The 24,170-nt window shown below is 39.6% G+C and overlaps 1 protein-coding gene across 2 annotated transcripts in view; it reads right to left on the bottom strand.

Moving 5' to 3' along the window:
- Positions 1-24,170, bottom strand: part of MND1 (meiotic nuclear divisions 1) — a 47,201-nt gene that overhangs the window by 7,621 nt on the left and 15,410 nt on the right. For both annotated transcript variants that reach the window (XM_077815398.1, XM_077815397.1), the window contains exons 5-6: positions 11,675-11,749; positions 9,516-9,630 (exon numbers count right to left, since the gene is read on the bottom strand). In XM_077815398.1, the coding sequence (XP_077671524.1) occupies positions 9,516-9,630; positions 11,675-11,749 (190 nt within the window). The remainder of the gene's footprint in view (positions 1-9,515; positions 9,631-11,674; positions 11,750-24,170) is intronic.

Here is a 24,170-nt window from a genome sequence, read left to right as displayed (position 1 = left end):
TTTTGCCATCAGAGACTATTTGTAGCAATCAGAGGGAGATCAAAAAAGTTAATGGAAGAGGCAGCCATCATGAGAGAGAGAGCAGGGCAACAGCTCATATGTGAATGCCTATGCAAGTTGGGGTCCACAAGACTCTACCAGCAGACTCTATCAAACATTGAAGGAAGAAAAATCTAATTGTTCGATAGCATTGGGGAAGAAATGGATGCTCATAAGAAGTTTCCCTCATAATCAGAGTGAAGAACATGACCCATGACCAATGTTCCCTCTAATTTTTGACAGGCCGTGTGCGCAATAAATTTCTTCTGTGCAAACTGTTATGCTTCTGTGCAAATTTTTTTGTGCGCGGTGTTTCACCAGGTGTGTAGGGTTTAGGATCTGTGTGCACGCGCACAGCTTAGAGGGAACAGTGCCCATGACCCCAGTGCTCTGCTTTACCAGAATTCTTTGCACTGTTTCAGCCAAAATATCAAATATGCTGTAATAGTTTTAAAGTTCACTACACCATAAACTGGATTAAATGTACACATTTGTAATTTAAATGATACATTAAATATCTTGTTTACTGTAGCTATTTACATTGAGAATGTTATCTTCACAACAAGGGCTAGAAATGTTTAAGTGAGTCTAGACTCTGTAGAAAATTTTGCAATTACTAGGAAATTCACCTGAGAGTCACAACTCCTAGCTTAAGATCCACTATGTGTTAGAATGTTTTTGAAAGACATGGAGCATGACAAAGTGCAAGCCATCTGCGATTGAAACCACTATGTGTATGAATTCTATTAGCATTGCTTTCTCAAAAAATGAAGAACTTGTGCCTGAAAATAACCCCTGTGCAAATGCATACAATAGTTCTAACTCTCTCTATATGGTGAGACACACTAGCACATACTAAATGATTGGTAAGCTAATCCCCTTCTCTGGGAGTATGTTTTTAAAGTGTCTAGGATCTTTGTCAGCCGATTAACAAAAAAAGGACTCAAGTTCCATCAGTACAGGCTCCCTATGTCCTTTATGAAAAGGTTAGACTGTCAAGTCTCATCAGTACATTTGTAATGTGTCTTTGAAAAACGTCTCATGTTTTGTCATGACTGGTAACAAAAGATTTCTACAACCCACACATACACACAATGTACAGTGTCATGTACTCACACGTACCATATTGTGTATGCACGCACACACACACACACTATTAGCTTTTAAGAAAAAATATCTTAAAAGCTCCCACTCCTTAATTCTTGGTCTCATAACTCTTATAACCAAAAATACACCTCTTCTATTGCCCAAGTAGACAAGAGCTAACACAAGCAGGAAATAATGCACCTAACAAAGAGAAAGTGACCACAGCAGCTTAGGGTCTGATCCAGTGTTAAGCTGCAGCTCAAGCTCCGAGACCATCCCACCTCACAGGACCCTAGAGCCCAGGCTCCAGTCCGAACACCACAATTAAACAGCCCCTTAGCCCGAGCCCCGCAAGGCAGAGTCAGCTGGCACAGGCCAGTCACAAGGTATCTAACTGCAGTGTAGACATACCCACAGTTGTGAAGTCTCAGGAACTACATCTCCCGACATAGGCAATTCCTTACTGCCCTCAGAGACTATCAATATTTGTATTAAATTACTGCATCTAATTTGTATTTGTCCCCCAATATTTTCATAAGTTACCTGCATTTGATGTTATCTGCTCCTCCCTCATGTACTTTGCAGCCATGACACTAGTCAAGGAGAACATCAAGACTTTTGTTCTGTTATACTATATTGAGAAACTTCCACATAGCCTCAAAGTTATTCCATATCCCTACATTTTGGGGTGTCACAAATCTAATATCCTGATCATCCCAGTAAAGCTGACCTACAAAGGAGGGAGGGGGAAATTACATCAATCCTCCTGTGTACACCTGCACCACGTGTAGGACAGGGCTTGCATCAGTACAATCTACCCCAGTACATTACTTGCATAAGCTGCACAGCAGTGTGTCCACATTATGGGTTTGCCTAGTCTAGACAAACCCACAGTTATAGCACATCTAGCTCTAGTGAAGACATGACAAAGCTCTCAATATATATGAGACGGCTGACATTTTCTCAGGGCAGAGGAGACTTGAAAAGTCCTGATATTTTAACATAAAAGCAGAAAGAAGAATTTAAAAATCCAAAACACATTTCCAGGTCTACTTTATACCACATGAAACAACAAAAAGGGCACAAAACCAATATTTTGAATATTCCTTTTCAGATCACCTTTAAACAACAGTCAACAATAGCTGCATCAAAGAGCTGAGTAAGCTGTTTAGTGGAAAGCCAAATAAACAAAGGAATGGGACAGTACAAGTGATGCAACCAGGCTCTCTCTCAAAGTAGTCTCAAACATCTGCTCTCATTTCTTTAGGTTTTTTCTGGTAAATGCTGTAATGTTTCCATGTAATCTTTTTAAGACATCACCAAGTGAACTGCTGCTTATTCCGTGACTGAGAAGTGATTGCAAATTGTGATGCTCCCCATTTAGTCACCTGTAGCCATTTGCCCACATCACAAAACTGATCATGTGTTCACCTACCCATTATATCAGCTCCACAAGACTGTTTGAAGATTTACCAGCTTACGCACTAACCTACCTACACTAATTTCACTCCCCATCTTCCTCTTCCATCCCTTCCCTCCAACATTTTTTCTCTTAAAATATAACTGAAATTTAAAAACAAACAAACAAAAAAAGACTAATGATCCTTCCCCTTCCTGTCCAAAAACCAGTTAAATACCAGGCAAGTACAATTATTCAGGGTTGAAACAGAGAGCGTTGCAGGTGCTAGTTAAAGGCCTGATCCTGCAACTGGACCCGTGAAGGTGAACCCCTATCCTGTGTTGAATCTTCTGAAGTGCCTATGTTGAACTCCATGGACAAGATAATTGCAAGATCGGTACCTAAAAGTCTGAATGAGCCATTCTATTATAAGCCATTCTTGTTTTCACTTGCTCTTACAACTTTTGTAAAGATATTCCTTACAGGATTACATTTCTCCTTCCTTCTCTCAGAACAAAGAGAAAAAAGTTTTTTGGGTTTTTTTGCTGCTCTAAAGCTGGAACAAAATATATTGAGCCAGTCATTGGATATATCAGTGTGGAAGAAAACATATGTTCAAGCTTTTAAAACTGTTTTTTTGCTTAGCTAACTAAAACAGCTTCATTTTAAAATAAACTTGGCAGAGATACAAGTTCTCAGAAAGGACTAGTCACTTGTTTGAATTTGTCTGAAGTGTAAATACCATGTATGCATCTATACTCTCAGATTCACAGTAGCTGTCACATTAGTTTCTACTGCAGACTGACTGGAGCAGACGTGAAAGGTGTTCTCTAGCGCTTGAATGTGCACAAAATCAGACAGCAGTAGTTTAAGGTTCTCCATTTCTGTGAAGAATTTCTCTATTTATTCAAACTTGACTTCTCTACTGAGTGTGCCAACAAAAACTGCAATTACTTGTGATCTAGAATATTAAAAACTAGTGCATTCATGCGCAATTATACTCAGAAATTAGATTACCTAAAAATGACACCTGCTTACCAAATTGGTCTGTTCCCTATGTATGTTCAGTGACATCTGTTTATTTCACTCACAAAACAAGACTTCAATTAACCAGTAAAGCCAGTACCAATGTGGGTGGATTCTACTATGGCTCATGTTTCTTCAACGGAATTGTTAACTGAATTCCAGCTGCAGATGCTTTACTACTGGTGTCGGTGCACAAGGCACAAAGAACACAACTGAACTATTGGATATCAGGTGCATATTGCATGGCTGGTAACCACAAAACATCTATTTATTAGCAAAATGAGCACATTTGATCAGGAAGTTGTTTGAAAATAATATCTTGCTATGGGCCTGGTTCAAATCCCATTGACTTCAGTGGGCTTTGGACTGAGCTTAGAGTCATTTGCACAAACTCGCTCGTCTAAGTATAACTGCACTTTCAATAAGTGTGCCATATAGCTCCTCACTCCAAAACATATATCCACAAATTATGCATTAAGGTATTTTTAAACAAAAACACAAACACACACACACCCCCTCAGAGAATATACTTTCCAATTTAAAAAAAAAAATGAAAAACCTTAATAGTTATGTAGATCATTTGTATTTTGGAGAATGTTACATACAATTTACTTACTTCACTCATTTTTAAAGCCTCTCCATTCCCTAAATTCATTCTTTCCCCTTGAGATTCCCTACTACCTTCTTCCCTCTGGGAATAGTAATTTTGTGTTAAAGATAAATCCAATACTTGGTAGAATAATCAAGTTTTTCTATCTTTAAATCTTGTAATACTTTTCTACATGGAATGACATTTCAAATTAATCCAAAAGCAATGGCTTGCCTAAAGCACATCAGCTAGATGCTTCTACTCAAAGGATCGGTAGTGAAATAGTTAAATCAGCAGCAGCTTTCAGAGTTAGTCCTCAAAATAATAATGTGCAGTTCACACCTCTCACAATACTGTTTCATTCTGTTAGCAGACTCAGCAAGATAGTACTGCTTCCTTTCATAAGTGGAAAGTTGTCTTCACTACCAGAGGAGTTAGAACTACAATTACTCACCTTCCTGTAACTGTTGTTCTTCGAGATGTGTTGTTCATGTCGATTCCAATCAGGTGTGCGTACGCCACATGCACAGTCATTGGGAATTGTTTCCCTTAGCATTTCCCATCAGGTCGGCTAGGGAGCCCTCTGAAGTGGCGCCCTCATGGTGCTCAATATATGACCCTGCCAAACTGACCTCCCCCTTCAGTGCCTTCTTGCGGGCTATTCCAACAGAGGGGAAGGAGGGTGGGTATTGGAATGGACGTGAACAACACATCGCGAAGAACAACAGTTACAAGAAGATGAATAACCGTCTTTTCTTCTTCGAGTGCTTGTTCACGTCGATTCCAATCGGGTGACTCCCAAACTCTCCTACGGGGGTGGGGTCAGAGTTAAGGAATCACTGATTGGACAATCGCCCTGCCGAAAGCTGTGTCCTCTCTAGCATGCTGGGTGATAAACGTGTGCACTGAGGACCAGGTTGCCACTCTGCAGATCTCCTGGACGGACCCCAGGGCCAGGAAAGCGGCGGACAAGGCTTGAGTTTGTGTCAAGTAGGGTGTAATATCTGGGGCTTGGACCTCGGTGAGGTCGTAGCAGGTATGGATGCAGACTGTGATCCTGGAAGAAATGCGTTGTGAGGAGATCAGAAGCCCCTTCATCTGGTCTGCCACCGCTACAAAAAGTTGGTTCGACTTCCTGAAAGGCTTTGTGAGCTCAAATGTAGAATGCTAGTGCTCTCCGCACATCTAGTGAGTGAAGCCTCTGCTCTTGTGCATTAGCATGTGGCTTGGGATAGAAGAGTGGAAGAAAAATGTTTTGGCCAATGTGGAATTGAGATACCAGCTTGGGCAGGAAGGTCGGGTGCGGCCTGAGCTGTACTTTGTCCTTATGGAAGACTTTGTAGGGGTGGGTCAAAGGTTAAAGCTTTTAAACTCTGACACCCTCCTGGCTGATGTGATGGCAACCAGGAATGCTACGTTCCAAGAGAAATACAGAAGTGAGCATGTAGCCAGTGGTTCAAATAGGGCCCCAATTAGCCGAACAAGGACCAGATTGAGATCCCAAGCAGGTACCAGTGGTCAGGACTGTGGTTATAGCCTTTCCATGCCTTTAACAAAATGGCCCAACCTAGGGTTGGTGATTACCAAGCGCCCCAACTCTCCAGGGTGGAACACCGAGATGGCCACGAGGTATACTCTGATGGATGATCCAGCCAAACCTTGCTGCTTCAGATGCAGTAGATACTCCAGGATGAATGGTATAGATGCCCGAAGTAGAGGTACATGACCCTGCTCACACCAGCACAAGAACCTTTTCCACTTAGCTAGGTAAGTGGCCCTGGTGGAAGGTTTCCTGCTACCAAGCAGCACCTCCCTCACCCATTCCGTGCATTGGAGCGCCACAGAGTTTAACCATGAAGCTTCCAAGCCATGAGATGGAGGAACTGAAGGTCCGGGTGAAGGAGGAGACCATGATCCTGTGTGATCAGATCGGGGTGCAGCGGCAGTGTGATCAGGGTGTCCACTGACAGCTCAAGAAGCATGGTGTACCAATGTTGGCGTGGCCACACAGGGGCCAACAGAATTACCTTCGCCTTGTCTCTGCAGATCTTGAGCAGTACCTTGTGGACGACTGGTATCGATGGGAAGGCATACATTAGACAGTCCCTCCAGGATAGCATATACGCATCCGAGATAGAGCCCGGACTGTGCTTTTGGAAAGAGCAAAACGTTGGACACTTCCTGTTGCTCCTAATGGAGAATAGGTCTACCCAGGGAAACCCCAACCTTTGGGGGATGGAATGTATGACGTCAGGACGGATGGACCACTCATGATTGCGGAACGACCTGCTGAGGTGTTCTGCAAACTCGTTCCATACTCCAGGGAGATAGGATGCTCCCGGTGAATGGAGTGGGCTATATAAAAATCCCACAGCTAGAGAACCTCCTGACAGAGAGGGAGGAGCAGGCTCTGCCTGGTTTGTTTATATAAAACATTGCAGTGTTGTCGGTCAGCACCGCCATGCACTGACCCTGTATTCTGGCCCAGAAGGTCTGGCAGGCTAGTCTCACCACTCTGAGCTCTTTATATTGATGTGGAGCGGGATCTCAGAATGTGATCACCTGCCCCGAGTTTGTAGATCTCCTAGGTGGGCCCCCCAATCCAGTTCTGATGCATCCGTTACTAACGGGGTGAATAAACAAAGATTTTTTTTAAAAAAATTTAAAAATCAGATTATTTTTTATTTAAATTGGATTTGTGTATGCAGAGATAACATGCTTGTTAATTGCAACAATGTTTTAAATAAATAAATAAAATAATATATAGAGATGAGAAATAACAGACCTCAACCCTATTATCCCTCTGCAAATATGTGTACACAGAGTCAAACCCTTCTCTAAAAGTGCAAACTTTCAAAAAGTTCAATGAATAGCAGATTGTTGGGGGCAGAATAGATCTGGACAAGAAGAAGTCTGGAGATAAATGTGAGAAGGGAGGGACAGGCAGTAGAAACAAAAAAGTGAAACTGTTTGAGCAGCATATTCCAGAAGTCTTGAGGTCTTTCTGAGTGTAGCCTTCATTGATTTGAGACCTACCATACCATTCTCTCACTAGAAGGGAAAACCTATAATGGCAGCAGGCTGTAAAAGAGACCCAGTTTGGGAATAAGAACCATTCAAGAAATATATGTTTGCTGATGATGCTTTAAAGAAAGTCACACCAGTGAACACCGGAATTCAGACACTGTTGAAGTGATAATCTCACTTTTAACAGAAGTAGCTTCTTTTGCCTGTTTAGAAGGAATATTTTCTTTCTTTGGACTAATTCATTCCAAATTGAGAAATCGTTTGGGACCTGAAAGCAGGAAAGCTTGCTTTTCTTTTCCAGATTATGAACAAACAGGTGAAGATGACTGAGTTAGCTGCAGAAGCCAATATTTTAAGTTTCTCATGTTGACCTGGCTGACAGTTGATTGATTTATTTTAATATTTCATTTAGCTATTTTAGTTAAAAACAATTTTAACTAAAACAAACCTGATTTTAAAAATCCTGAATGTTTAACTAAATTCAAAAATTCATATGCTTGTTTTGTTAAAATATCATATGTTTGCTGTTGAAGAAAATAATCCAGAACACATAACATTGTTGTTTTAGTTAAATAAAACAATTTAGATGTCTGTCTGGTGATGTTCTCCTCCTAATACAGCATGGCAAGAAAATCCTCCAAATATTAATGATCAACCTGTTGAGTTGGAGATAGTTCATCTCCCAATGACTTCATAAATATTTGCTTCAATTACCTTTGGTAAATGAAATAACCAGTCATTCATTTTCTGATATAGCTGTAAAACTAATCTGAAAAGTTTTCAAAATAAATCACTTTAAAAATGTATAGTGTGTACCTTCTAAAAATGAAACCTACATGTATCTTTGAGTTGTGAAGAAAATGTATTAAGGTTATAACAACCAACAAGAATGCACTTTTATGTAGAAATCCATGATTAAATCGAGTCTTCCTGACTAGTGATTTAAATCATGATTTAAATCAATTTGATTTAAAATCAAAACCACCCTGGTTACTAAGGTCATGGACAGTTGAGGGGTGCTGAACGGGACTCCTTCACAGACCATGCAAAGGTCCAGCCACCAGCACAGGGTATCTAAGACTCGCTCTGGCACTGCTACTACTGAGTCCAAACTGTCTCGATCTGGGTGATAAGCTGAGGCGAGCCACACGTTTCAGGCACACTAGAAAACGCACTGATTAAACAAGAATATTGATGGTCTTCCTCTAAAAGCCTGCCCTCAAATGTGAACATTTGTGTTCAGCCTATACATAATTATTGTTGAGATTAACTATACTATGCACACACACAGAGTAACCAAGATACAGATGCTGTGAGATCCATAACTAAATATCCTCAATTTTGTTTCAGTTACCAACTATAAATGTTGTATTAATATAGTTTGACATTAAATTTTCCTTAAATCAAAAGATTTAAGAATATGAAATCTTGATGGACAGGAAATGGCTATAGTTGCTTTTGTGTGTGCGTATCTAGTGCTTCACACCGTAAACAATTCCCTCCAACCCCGTTTTTAGACTTTATTGTCTTCACAGTAAATAGTAGGAGGAAAGAGATGAGATTTGATGCACAAACTCACTTGGAGCCACTATTTCAAGGAGCTGAGCAGTTCTTGAGATGCCCTGAGCACCCTCAGCTCTCTTTGATTTCAGGCGTGTGTCAGGAGTAAAGGATCACGGCTAGCCTGCTTCCCTTCTAGCATAATCCCCAGTCAGTCTAATGAGTAGGCCCCAATTGAGCCTCCTCATAGCCCAACCACCCAGATGGCTGAGGGAATTGACAGACCTGCTCTTAAGCCAAGCAGCAGGGCCCTGGCTACTCAAAGCATTTGCCCGCAGCTGCGCTAGCTCCTTCTCCTGCCTTGTTCATGCTCTGCCCTGTCCCAGCCTTGGACACAGCCCTTCTCCTGCCTTCTCTGACTCTTGGTGACTCAGTTCTGAACTTTGGCTCCGATTCCTGACTCTGACCTCTGGCTCTGACACACTCACAATCTGTTTCCTTGCTCCCAACTCGTGCTCTGACTACCAGACCTGACTGCCCATGTCCCAGTCCCTTTATCAGTAATGGGTTATAAATAAAATAGACTAGAAGCAGTAGCAACCTCTATTTAGGTTACTTAACACTCTTGATTATAAAATAAAATGTCAGAAGAATTTTTAGAGCTTTTACAACTCTTTGGTTTGCAGCAGGAACTTGATATTTGGCAGAGGAAGTCTGTCTTTTGTGCCCACTGAAAATCCATTCAGCTGTGTGCGAGTTATGAGCTGTTGAAAAGCTCCATTTTTCCTTCTGTGTTTGGTTCTTTCTGCGAAATTTTAACACATTAAAGCTATACAACATACAACTTACGGATTTCTTCAACAACATCTGGATCACATTCTTTGTATTTGTCTATTTCTGCTTTTAGGTGCTCTTTTTTCTGCCGGAGAACAGCAAGTTCCTTTATTAGGGCAGCACGTTCTGCCTGGGTTCAGAGCATTTTGGGAGAAACCAACAATAAAGAAAATTAAATAGGCAGTGATTATACTACTACTACTACACATTTATGCCAAATGCAAATATTATTTTACTCTCCAAAAAAATATGATAAACTGCCAGGTGTTCCATTTCCTAGTATTTTAAGGTAGGCAAACCAATCCTGCACTTCATGCACATTCAAAATGCCCTGTGTCAAAGTGGGTCTTCAGTGCATAATGAAGGCAAGATCAAGGCAAAGTGGTTAAACAAATCAAAATTATTCTAAGTAACCAACCTGTTGTTTGTTCCTAGTTATACACACGGGTAAATAAGGATTGGGACCACATTTCAGACCCTCACCACCTATACACATTATGATCATTCATAATCAATAACTAGCAATTGTTTCTTTAGTGTACCTGACTGCTTCCACTGTGCCCTTACTGTACTGTAAACACACTATTATGTGTAATCTTGATAACTATTTAGCAATTAAAAATATGCCAGCGCAAGTATACCAACAATGAAACACCCAGTTTCCAGTTTAGATTAACTTGTGAGGCAGAAATATAAATATAGTGAATCAATTAAATGCAGTACTCTGTTAATTGAACTTGAACTTTATTATGATAGTTGAGAATAGTGTAAATGAGAAAGAGAATTCTAGCTTAATGTTAAAATCAAAACACATAATATTAGAAGAGCCACACTCTTCCATTCTAAACACTTTAACACAGGGGTTCTCAAACTCGGGTTGGAACCCCTCAGGGGATCACGAGGTTATTACATGGGCGGTCGCAAGCTGTCAGCCACCACCCCAAACTCTGCTTTACCTCCAGCATTTATAATAGTGTTAAATATATAAATAAGTGTTTAATTGAAAAGGGGCTTTGCACTCGGAGGCTTGCTATGTGAAAGGGCTCACCAGTACAAAAGTTTGAGAACCACTGCTTTAACGTGGATATAGCATCTCTGAGAGAGTCTCTTTCTTCCTACAGTAATTGATTACTCAGAGTACTGAATGAATAATAAAATTTAAAATATAGCCCATTTTCAAGAAGAGACTTTACATTATAATTTTATCACCAAAGCTACCATACAGTAGACCACTTAGTGAGAGTAACAAAAATCTATTACAAAGTTATACACATGTATTGTAGGCTGTAGAAAAATTGTATTATGTTATTTGAGAACTAGTATGTGGTCATGTAATTCAAGATTAATCCTTAACTTTCACATTTTCTGATACCCAGATACTTGATTGTGCAATACTAACATTCTCAACAGTTTTTTTAATGGAATTATTGTTTCCATAACAAAAACCTTACCTTTGTTTCACATCATTTTGAGGCAGCAGCAACCTCCCAAGTACAAAAACTAATTCAAATATTTCAGATCTATACTGTTCCGCCGAAAAATAATGTAACATCATCTACTTCAAATATACTACTGATCAGTAAGAATCTAGATTTATCTGTCCCAATGCTCAGTTTAGCTAGGATACTGTATGAAACACATTTCCACCTAACATGCCTATGAAGTGGCATGTTTTAAGTTTAGTTTGACAGTGTTCCTTCAACAGTTTCAACATAGAAAGGATCTTTGTTAAATTTAGCCAAATTAAAATCAAGATGCAAAATTTTAAACAACCACCTAAATTCACAGATAACTAGGTTTATTTGGCTATTCAGCAGCCTCTGGGCATTTCAGCACATAGCTATGATTAGGTTAGTTTGGGGGTTTGTTTGTTTGGTTTTCAATCTGATCCAGGTTTATGAAGAGCAGCTCTGAAGCAAATCACCAAATTTCCTACCCTGTGAAACACCCAACCTGGTACTCACCACAGATCAAAAATCAGCTGTGAATCAGCAATGAAGGAAAGGGCTGTCTAGCAAGACTGATATTTTCCCCCTCCCTCATCCTCTCTTCCAATATTTAGCCATTCTATTAAGATTTTCAACGATTTTATATAAAACTGTAACATATTAACATCTACAGATTGTACATCCTCACAGCAAGATTCTTTAATGAAAAAATGGACAAAAACTTACAGTCTCTTGGCGTCCGATTTTTGATTTCTCAATGCTTTGCTGTAACCTCTCTTTCTTCTGGCTACTTTCAGCCAACTGAGGAAGGAAAAACAGAATCCAATCAACATATTTTATTAGCTATTTAAAGGTTTGATTTTATAAACGTATTCATAGACCGGGTGTCATATATTGAGTTTTCCCCTTCATGGCACATAATTTTGCTACCTCATTCCATCACCAGTAACAGCCCTGTTTCATAGCAAACCCAAGAAGCAAACCTTGGTATAAGAGGCTACATGATACAGAAACATAACATAATGCTGCTGTTACCTCTCCCACCACTGCATCCCTACTCCATGCGAGCAATGACTAATGTGTGCATATTGTGACAGATCCACCTACTGTTTCTGACCCTTCCCAAAGTCTGCCAAGTCCTGGGCACTGCCCCAACCACCTGGTTTGTAGTAAGCTCATGGAGTGCAAAGTTGTGGTCCCCAAAATCCTGCTCCCCTGTTCTGCTAAATTGCATGGATGATGCTACGGCTGGAGCAGTCTGCATGTATGCGTGTGGGAAACTGCACAACTACTCATTTATATAGCATCCACTTTCAAATATTACCTCCTATTCTGGACAAGATTTACCAATATACTGAGCAACTGTAAACATGCTCTGAAAGAGTGGAAGTTTCCCCCTCCCCCATTAACAGTGATCAATTTATATAGAAGTTACAGTAACAAGTAAGGCACATTTGGGTGAATTAAGTCCAACTACTCCCTCATTGCTGTCAGTGAAAATAACCACAAGCTCAGTGAAGACTTGAAAGAAAATTATTTTCAGTGCTTATGGATCAATGTCCTAATAGCGAAAGCACATGATGGGGTACTTGGTGGTGTCTGCCAAGTCCACCAAATCACACCAGGGAACAGGATGACCGGCCCCTTGAGCACTTATCTATACTGTTTATGAAAAAAGAATGCATGATCACAGTGGGGGACTTCAGTCTGAGTCACATATGCTGGAGGGCTCATGCTGCCAGTACTAAAATGTCCTCAGAATTTCTAGATATTACAGATGACAATTTTCCAACTTAAGAAGTGCTGAATACAACATGGGAGAATTCTACAGAAGACCTCAAACTAAAATTTGGTGGTTGGTTAGGTACAAGCGATCATGACTTGATCACATTTGTTATGTGTGAACAGTATGAAGTCCAAATAAGTACTTACACTCTGGAGAAGAGCTCTGTGTGGCTCGAAAGCTTGTCTCTCTCACCAACAGAAGCTGGTCAAATAAAAAGGTATTACCTCACCCACATCATCTCTCTTATATCCTGGGACCAACACAGCTACAACTACACAGCGCACACACACACACCCCCACACACTGCTATAAAACTGCCAATTTCTCAAAGCTGAAAACAATTATGAGCCAAATCAGATAGAAGAATTTAAACAGAAAAATATGAATTATAATTGGGAATTATTTAAGAACATTTTACTAAATGTCCAAAAAGCCTCAAGTGAGAAAGGAGGCCTCACTGGTTAAAAAAACAGCCTGTCTTAGAGGTGCAATGAAAGCAACAACAACTATAAGAAAGGGGAAGTTGATAGTAATGAAATAAATCAGAAGCTAGGAATTGTAAGAAATTGGTAAGGGAAGCATAAGGATACAGGGAGAAATCTATGGCCACCAGCAGTAAAGACAATAAGGAGGAGGTTTTTTAATTAAAATTTGGCTATTTGACAGTGAGGAATCATCATCAGAGAACATGTTTCTAGTGGGGTCCCACAGGGATCAGTTCTTAGCCCTTTGCTACTTAATATTTTTATCAATAATCTGGGGAAAAAATGAAATCAATCGATAATATTTGCAGATGACAAAAAGTTGGAGGAGTGGCAAATAATTAAGAGGACAGGTCACTGATAGAGAGCAATCTGGATCACCTGGTAAATTTGGTACAAGCAAACACTTTGTGTTTCAATAAAGCCAAATATAAAAAGTCATACATCTAGGAACAAAGAACGTAGGCCATACTTACAGGATAAGGGACTCTATCTTGGGAAGCAGAGATTCTGAAAAGGACTTGGGGGGTCAGGGTGGTAATCAGTTGAACACGTTGTTCCAGTGCAACCACTGTGACCAAAAGGGCTAATGCATAAACAGGGGAGTAGTAAATAGGAGCCGGGAGGTTATTTTACCTCTGTATTTGGCACTGGTGCAACCGCTGCCGGAATACTGTGTCTGGTTCTGGTGTCCACAATTCAAGAAAGACATTGATAAACTGACGAGGGTTCAGAGAAGAGCCACAAGAGTGATCTTCAAGGAGCTTAATCTGTTTCATTTAACCCAGAGACAGTTATGGGGTGACTTGAACAGAGTCTATCAGTATCTCCAAGAGTAACAAATATTTAATAATGGGCTCTTCAGTCTAGCAGACAAAGATATAACAAGACCCAATGGCTGGAAATGGAAGATAAACACATTCAGATGGAAAAAAAGATGTAAAATTTTTACCAGTGAGGGTAATGAACAACTGGAACAATTTACTAAGTGATTCCCCATCACTGGCAATTTTTAAACCAATATTCTCAAAAATATGCTCTAGTTCAAATTATTTTGATGAAGTTCTATAGCCTGAGTTATACAGTTGTTCAGACCACAGTGGAATCTACTGTGTACTATCAGCACACTCAGGGTATATATACCCTGCAAAAAAAGATGTATTCTTAACTTGAGGTTAGGTAACTTGGATTAAAAATAGAAGCAATGATACAGCAACTCAGTCTTTAACTCAGGTTGGCAGCTTGAGGTAAAGCCTTTTGGAAAACCTAGGGTTGAACTCGAACTGATGACATGAGTTGCCATGCCTATTTTAACCCAAGTTAGGACACATTTGGGGAGGGGGGGGAAGAACCACAGAAATATCCTCATTACTGTGGCTGGCCACTGGGCTAACCCCTTAGGCATCTCAATAATTCAAATAAAAGTTTGATAAAGGAACGTTAATCCCTGCCTTGCAGGGAGTGTTGGGGTGACCAATTATATCATGTTTGTTCAGCACTTTGGAAGAAGTACTATTGTCTACCTTCCAGTTCCGTTTGTAATAAAAGGATGCAAAAATAAATGGACAGTGAAGATTTACAATACATTGTATAAAGGTCATTGCTAGGATTCTATTGAGTCAATTCACTGATATATGTATGCTTTGAAGAGGAACATTTATACATGCCCCCTGCATAAGAACAGTAGTTTTCACAGTTTCACACCCCTTGCTCTTCCTTGCGGTGCAGTCAAAGACTGAAACCTTCCTGAAATCTGTCCCAATACATGCATTATCTTAAAGTGCTGATCTCTTATTTTTCAAAACAACAGTGAAAATTTTTCTTGGATATCTTCCTTCTAGATCCCAAATTCTCAACCTCTCTAACCACTAATATCCCTCCAACCACGTAACCTGCCTTTCTATCACATTAAAAACAGCTATAAATCTGCCATAAGTCATGCAAACATAGACTCCAGTGTGTATACTGGACAGAAATCAAACCAAAGGTCCCATATGCCAACCACCAAGAGCATTTTTCAGCTGTTACACTGGTATCATTTTGGTCTTTAAAAGAATCATCATCATAGTTGGTTTTCTTTGAGTCAAGAAACCTAACCAAAGATGGTAAGACAACATAATTACCATAGCAGGTGGAGATAGTGCACACGATAGTTACCGAGTTCCAACAACCATTCCAATGTCCCTTTTTCAGACACTCATAATTTAATCAAATTAATTCCTTCTGGGTTTAAATTCTCCATGCTTTGTCTCAGTCCAGAGGTTAGCACTGGTGTGCTTTTTAGTTTGAACAAAAAACAGACTGTTTTGTATAAAAAAACTGCATGTATAAAAAAATTATATGCTCCTGTCTATATTATAGAAACCTTCTTCATCACTGAAGAGATTAGATAAACTGGATCTCAGAAGGTACGAAGAAGAGGGTAATTTTACAGCATTTATTACGCTATATTTTGTTTTGATCAGCAATTATATGGAAGAGTAACTCATCAGCTGAAGGTAGAAAGCAGTCTAACAAAATACAGATATACAGAACAGAGTGGAATCTAGTGAAATTCATCTAATAAAACATTAAAAATAGACAAGTTAAAAATCATAATCCTTGCACTAAAACAAAGTGTATACAACACTACAAAAATAGTACTCTCCAACTATTACTAACTAAAGCTATTTATAAAGTAGATCAGTCTGTAGGCCAAGTCACTGTACTGAATTGGTTTCTGCTGTACTACTAGAGTTATATTGAACTGCAGACTCAAAGGTCTGTTGATACAATTATTTATCTTATACATATATAGTTCCAATCACACACTTGCTGATTAAAGCAGGGTACAGATATTTAAGATATATGTTTGCTAGCTAATTACACTGCCAGGAAACTCACAACAGAAGCAGATAAAAAGTGTACCAGACAGCTGTTTTGCTCTGCTCTCCAGAGATCACCGATACCAAAGGCATTATCATCATTCACAAAGTGCCACTTAGGTACATAAACACTGCACAATAACTAAACTGAATCCAAGTAGGAACAGATCCCACAATGACACACTGGATACAGAAAAAACAGTTTCAGGGAAGGACAGAAAGAATGGGACATGTTTATTATATACCACATAATGTCAAAAAAATAGGTTTTTAAAGAAGTTTCTGACATTGTAAGGAAAAGGAGAAACTTGAAATACATTAATTGGGCAGTTATTCCAAGCCTGCTGAACAGCATGAAAGAAGGGATAGAATCTGCACCTAGTGAAGGAGTCAAAGAAAGCAATCAAAATAGTGAAGCACAGGAAGTATAAGAGAAGATGAAGGCAGAGCTATAAGAAGAATCTTGACTTCAGACAATGGAATATGCATAATAGGCTTCCATAGAAGGGAAAAAAAAGTAAGAGGGATGACAAGTAGAATGGAAAAATGGAGAACAGCAAGAGTAAGAAGCAAGAAACCAGTCCCACTACATTTCTAGACTCCTGAGGGAAGCCTCTTCTTTTGGGGGATGGGAGAAGAGAGAGAGAGAGAGAGCGCACTTAGTACAAAAGCTCTCTTCTTTTTGCATATATGTAATTGTACCATAAAGAGAGAGATTAGCTCAGCTGAATGTTAATTTAAAAATCTGGAGAAAAATAATCAATCCAACTTTAGCAAAAATTTCATACTAAAGTTTTCTTACACTGCTCATAGTGGAAGAGTAGTACACAGAACAATTTCTCCTGAACCTTATTTTTAAAACTGCACACAATATATTTCTTCCCCAACACCAGTGAGATTTGTTACTATTGAACTGCAAAGGATTTTTATAATTGAACAATTTACAGGCATGTTTACAAGCATGTTTCTCAATGATAAAAAAAGTGAATGCTTTGGACAATTTAAGGATAATCAATCATATTTAAAACACCTATTTTGTTCTGTGATGTTTTACGTTAGGCATTTAAAATAAAGCCAGCATGAAACAAGCGGAATGGGTCAAGTTGGAAAGTAATAGTTGTTTTCAGCAGTTCCCCATTAAATATTTTTTGCAATATGATGCTTTTAGTCAGTTTCATTTTGTTCTCTGTTCTTAATACTAGTTCCTAGGAAAGCAAATATCATACCCTTTGAAAAATATAGGACGATTGACTAAAGAGCTGTATTTTATATCTGAACACCTACTACTTTCCTCATACATTAATTAGGAGTTGGAAGTATGCACTTTTCCATCAGCAGCAATCCTTGCGTTATATACTGCAGTGCCAAATTCACTAAGAATTTAGCTGTTGTTAGTAAAAAGTGAAATACCAGGTAACAAGTTTGAAGAAGCTTTGACTTAAACAGTACCAGGTTTAAAAAAAAATAAAAAAAAAATAAAAAACAAAAGTAATTACTAGCACTAGTTAGCAGAACTGGAATTAACAACTTGGAAAATAATGAATGAAGAAATATTCATGCTAGCTGAATAAAGGAAGATATTTTTGCAGGGAATCGTGATTGGAAAAATACTTGACTCCTTTTACAAACATATGATGGAGAACTGTCCAGACCATAAAACTGGGTGCCTAAAAAAGTTAGGCTCCAAAGCGGCCTGAATTTCAGTAGCACTGAGCAGCCATGAACTCCTCTTGAAGTCAACATAATTAGTACTACTGAAAATGAGGCCCCTTATTTAGACACCTAACGATGACTTAGGAGTCTAATATTAAGTATCCGTTTTTGAAATTTTTGACCTACCTCTCCTTGCCATAGATACAACAACCCTCACACTATTAACTGAATTACAATACTTGAAAGGAAGCAGTTTTAATACTGTAATTTTAATCTGGGATTAATTCTAACACGTAAATCATTAAATGTTTCTTCAGAGAAAATAATTTTATTTTTTTTATTTTGTTATCTAGCTATAATGCCAGTTGTAAACTCTACAGTTGGGAAACAGAAAATAAGAAATCCAGACCAAGGTTTTTTTAATTAGACAAAAAGATGGATTTGACAAAAGATAGAATGAGGACTTGCACATGATTAAGTGGAAGAATTAAGTTTCTCTGACTGCTTTCAGAGTTGGTGTAATTGGCAAGACTTCAGGGACAGATGGCTGTTTACTCAGATATCAAGTATGTCAAATCAACCTGAACAAAAATGAGAACAAGCAGAAATGCCTCATTCCTTATCCTCGCTTCACAACTGCAAGCAATCTTACAGTAAGAGCTGAAACAGCAATCAAAAATCCATCAGACACATCTGACAAAACAGTGCAAGTTTTTAACATGTGCAATTCCCCAGAAACTTTTGTCACTGTTTTTCTTAGTGCACAATTTAGAATTTGCTGAACTGGGAAATAAGAGAACAAGTGGGGATTAATAGTTACCAGGTCAGTGGACAGCAGAAAGAATGCTAAAGAACATTATCATTAAAAAAAGGAAGTCTTCTTTTGACAACTTTTACCTAAAAGGCTTTTCAGTGATTGCGGTTTCTAACCAGCTAGGACACATACTGTCAGAAAGTTTCAGGGACAAAACACAGACAATCCCAGACACTGTATGTGTTACTCAAAAGGGACTGATATAAATTATACTCTATATCCAATCACTCTCTAAAGAGAGCACAAAAATAATTCAAGTCATTATTCTGGAAGCTGAATGCACAATAAGTCCAAGGTATACATTTACGTATTATAAGCGTACTAGAAATCCCAGAGTGGAACACACACAGAGACTAAATCTAGCAATTTGACAGCAGCCTTTCACAGCTGCATTTGTTACTCTATGTTGATTTCATAAACTAGAAGTAATGTTCAGTCAATCAAGTCACTTCTAAAGTCACCTCTAATTCTAAGTACAGGGTACAGACTGTAAAGGAACCATATGTACTGTAACAATTAGCTGTCCTATTAAGAATGTACGCAGAACGCAGGAGCCTTTTTTTTCTTAAAATAAGTATCTCTGCTTCAAACCAAGTTTTGAAATTTAGCTTTACTGAAATTGGAGGATGCTTTATTCACAGATCAGACAAGTGAGTGGCCTTAAGTTCTCCTGTGTGAACTTTTCATGTGCCACTCATTCCAAAGAGGGGACCTTTGTCCTGTGAGCTTCCAAATAAAAACAGATTTAAAAATTTTATTAAAGCTAATGTTAAAAAATTATATAATACACATGTTAAGAAAAGAGTGTCTGTACATCTTGGTATAGTGCTTAGATTATCCACACAATACAAAGTTCGTCTTTAAAGTCATAAAATACATAAAGTGCATAATCAGCAATAACCCAAATTTAGGTGAATAAATTTAAGAATACAGTTTAGATATTCGCATCCAAGTATTCAGGTACTTATACAGAGAGTTGGTTGTGGAAAGCAAATATAGCAATGAGTGAAGATTGTCCCTCAGTAATTGAGAATTTAGGATAGGTTGTCCATTTAGAAAGTACAATCCATGAGGAAAGTATTTCAGTTACTTTCCCGACGACGCTTCTCATCGGCACTCCAGCTCATCCCTCCTGGTATTGCCGACGTCTGGTGATGTGTTCTATGTAGATGTCCCTTGACCACCTGATAGCGTCCAAAACCATGAGTTGCTGCATCAGCTGAGCGTAGCATTGACCGAGTCCGCATTCTCGTAACATGCTCGTTACTGGGGTCACATGTGCCGAGGGCTCCAACAATCAGCGGGTGCGTCTGAATCTGGTAACCCTTAGCTCTCAAGGTTTAGGCCAGAGGGGTGTATTTCTCCACCTTTCGAGCTCGGGCGTCATGGAAAGCTGGGGTCCTGTTTTCAAAGGGCACTATGACGTCCACCATCATGATCTTCTTCTGGTCCTCATTAGTGATGACGATGTCTGCTCACAGTTGGCTGTTGGTTCCGGGGATGGCGGAGTTCACAGCCATCTTCCCAATGGGTGGTGGGATGGCTCTGACTAGGTGATGTTGCATGGCATTATGTCGCAGCTGCCAGGCTCTGGAATGAGGCTTGCAGCTACACAGGACATGGAGGAGCGTCTCATTGGCATAGCCACACTTCCTGTATTGTTTGTCTCTATTCCCGTGGCACATGGCCCCTTTCAGCGGAACGCAGACGAGCCAGGCCCAGGGGATGAACCTCCAGTCAGCAAATTGGGTGAAGCTGCCCCCAGGGAGGAAGTGGTTGCTGGCATCCCACTTGCACGCCACCTCGAAGGCCTAAAGTACCATTACATTTGTTAGAATACTAGGAGTTCCTCACTCAGGACCAGATTTTACCATCCTCAGTCACATCACCTTACTCCACTGATTATTAAAATCTGCTTATTCAGTGGTCAGTGGGACTTCACTCATGAAGTAAAGTACTATTTAATGCAAGTTTCAGAGTCTGACCCAAAATAAGTTTCCCCACAGTCAGTTCACATTGAAGTCAGGGGGACTTTTGCCTCAACTTCAGCATGAGCAGATGAGGCACAGGTTTGGGCCAGTAATTCTTCGAAAGAGGTAAAAAGAGAGGGAGATGCCATTGTGTTAAAAATTCTGCATTCAGTTTCAGAGTCTCTCTCTAAAAGGTTGATATTTTTCCTTCAAAAGATAATCATGGGATATATAATACAAAATAAGGTAACACACGTTTTTAATTTATTTTTATTTTTTTAAATCTAGCCCGTAATCCCTCTATAATTCACATAAAGCCAGCTTTTTAAAAAAAAAAGTTACTATAAAATCACTCGAACTCTATTTTACATCAACTGATGGTGGGGGAATCTATACTTCACAGACACACCGTCAATATATGATCTGGAGGTATCTTCATAAATGATCTGGAGGATGGTGTGGATTGCACTCTCAGCAAATTTGCGGATGATACTAAACTGGGAGGAGTGGTAGATACACTGGAGGGCAGGGATAGGATACAGAGGGACCTAGACAAATTGGAGGATTGGGCCAAAAGAAATCTGATGAGGTTCAATAAGGATAAGTGCAGGGTCCTGCACTTAGGACAGAAGAACCCAATGCACAGCTACAGACTAGGGACCGAATGGCTAAGCAGCAGTTCTGCAGAAAAGGACCTAGGGGTGACAGTGGATGAGAAGCTGGATATGAGTCAGCAGTGTGCCTTTGTTGCCAAGAAGGCCAATGGCATTTTGGGATGTATAAGTAGGGGCATAGTAAGCAGATCGAGGGACGTGATCGTCCCCCTCTATTCGACATTGGTGAGGCCTCATCTGGAGTACTGTGTCCAGTTTTGGGCCCCACACTACAAGAAGGATGTGGATAAATTGGAAAGAGTCCAGAGAAGGGCAACAAAAATGATTAGGGGTCTGGAACACATGACTTATGAAGGAACTGGGATTGTTTAGTCTGCAGAAGAGAAGAATGAGGGGGGATTTGATAGCTGCTTTCAACTACCTGAGAGGTGGTTCCAGAGAGGATGGTTCTAGACTATTCTCAGTGGTGGAAGAGGACAGAACAAGGAGTAATGGTCTCAAGTTGCAGTGAGGGAGGTTTAGGTTGGATATTAGGAAAAACTTTTTCACTAGGAGGGTGGTAAAACACTGGAATGCGTTGCCTAGGGAGGTGGTGGAATCTCCTTCCTTAGAAGTTTTTACGGTCAGGCTTGACAAAGCCCTGGCTGGGATGGTTTAATTGGGGATGGGTCCTGCTTTTGAGCAGGGGGTTGGACTAGATGACCTCCTGAGGTCCCTTCCAACCCTGATATTCTATGATTCTAATACTGGTTACATATCAACAGCTACTAAAAGTGAAAGCGTGAAATTCCATTAATTAAACAGAATTAGTAGTTTGCGCTGCTGTTGTGAGCATTGAAAACACCTTGTGCATTATCCTGCAGTATGTGCAGAACCTGGCTCGGAGATGCTAGCACGAGGACGACTGTGAGGAGGACATGGACACAGACGTTCCTGAAAGCAGGGGATGTGGCAATTGGGACATCATGGCAGCAGTGGGGCAGATTGATACAGTGGAACGTCAATTCTGGGCCTGGCAAACAAGCACAGACTGGTGGGACCGCATGGTGTTGCGGGTATGGGATGATTCCCGGTGGTTGAGAAACTTTTGCATGCGTAAGGCCACTTTCATGGAACTTTGTGAGTTGCTTTCCCCCGCCCTGAAGCGCAGGAATACCAAGATGAGAGCTGCCCTGACAATTGAGAAGCCAGTGGCGATAGCCCTGTGGAAGCTTGCAACACCTGACTGCTACCAGTCAGTCGAGAATCAATTCGGAGTGAGCAAATCTACCGTGGGGACTGCTGTGATCCAAGTAGCCAATGCAATCACTGACCTTCTGCTAACAAGGGTTATATAGAACTTTATAAACCCCACTAATGCCAACATAAGAAGATACCATCAAGTATATTCATAGCCCTAGTATCACAATAGGACAGCCAATAGTTACAGTACACATAGTTTCGTTACTGGCCCAACCATGTGCCTAATCTGCTCACACTGAGGTTTAGGCAAAAGTTTTAATCCATTTAATATGTATAATGTTAATTTTGTATCATTCTAGTCATGTGGTACCAACTTAAATACCCTACAGAAGTCTAAATATATAACATCAACATTACCACCTTAATCAGCCAAACTTATAATCACATCAAAAAATACCAAATTAGTTTGACAAGATTTATTTTCCATAAACCTTTGCTGATTGGCATTAATTATATTAGTATCCTTTTAATTCTTTATCAACCAAGTCCCATATCAGCTATTCCACTATTTTGCTTTGGATCAATATCAAGTTGACAGATCTATATTTATTCAGGTTGTTCCATTTATTCTTTTTAAATATTTACACATTAGCTTTCTTCCAGTTCCCTGAACTTCCCCAGTGTTCCAAGACTTACTGAAAACCAACAATGATCCACAAAACTCCTTGGTCAACTCTTTTAAAATTCTTGCTTGCAAGTTATCTGGACCTGCTGCTGGGAAAAGTTTGGAAGAGAATAAAATCTTTTTGTCTATTCCCATAAAAAAAAAAAATTGTTTAGAAAACAGTTGTTCAACTCTGTCAGTAATCTTTCTCTTGGCAGAGACATAGAGGTTCATTTGGTACTACTTATTCTGTAGGCTATTGGAAACAAGATTTGTTGCAGACACCGTGTGATTGAAGATGTTTGCCAACTTTATTATTCACACTTCTTCTTGTGGTTCTCAAGAGGGAAGCTGGGTTAGAAAGCAGTGGTAAAATCCTGACCCTACTTAAGTCAATGGGAGTTTTGCCATGGACTTCAACGAGGCCATGATTCCACCCTGGGTGTTTAGCAGAAAACCAAGAGCAAGATGGGAAACTAAAAAACAAAAGCATCCGAACAACAGTGACACCCACAATGAAAAGGGAATTAAAACCAAAGTTAATTGCCATGTTGCTGATTGCAGAACAGGATCACTGCCTAGAACGTACTCACGCTGTTCACTAAGAACTGAGAAAAAAAGATGGGGAAGTGTCTACTAAGTGACCAAAGGCATTATGACTTTTTTTGGGGGGGGGGGGGGGAGTTTCTTCAAAGAAAATTTCCATTTAAAAACAAACAATGATTTAATCCTGAACTCTTTACGTGATTACTGGAGAAACAAGCTACTTTCAAGGGAGGCCAAAATAAAAGTATTGGAACAGTATTTTCTGCTCTCTGTGGACCTTCTAGTAATTTATAGTTACTGCACTGAATTTGGAAATGCTTTGAAAGAGGAATATTTAAGTCTTGCCTACCCCTAGCATTTTTCAAGAAATCGCACACTGTTGCAGGTCCACCAGCGACAGCAAAGGTAAAAGCACAAGTATAGAATTCCAGCATTTTTACTACTGTGTCCCAACATCACTTTTGATAATGCAATGGAGTTTTCCTGAAAAAACAAACGTGTACATAGCCGTAATGAAAGCTGAACCACAACACTGATATCCAAGAATAAAGTTTCTTATTTTCTTGGTTCTGAATAGATGAGTCAGATTCCATTGCTGGTGATCAGCTGAATAATTTGGGTGTGGTTTAGTAATTCCTAAAAGACTG

Source organism: Eretmochelys imbricata, chromosome 4 (genome assembly GCF_965152235.1).
Source record: "Eretmochelys imbricata isolate rEreImb1 chromosome 4, rEreImb1.hap1, whole genome shotgun sequence".
Lineage (NCBI taxonomy): Eukaryota > Metazoa > Chordata > Testudines > Cheloniidae > Eretmochelys > Eretmochelys imbricata.
The sequence above is the reverse complement of the archived record's forward strand: the minus strand, read 5'-3'. Positions and strand labels throughout refer to the sequence as shown.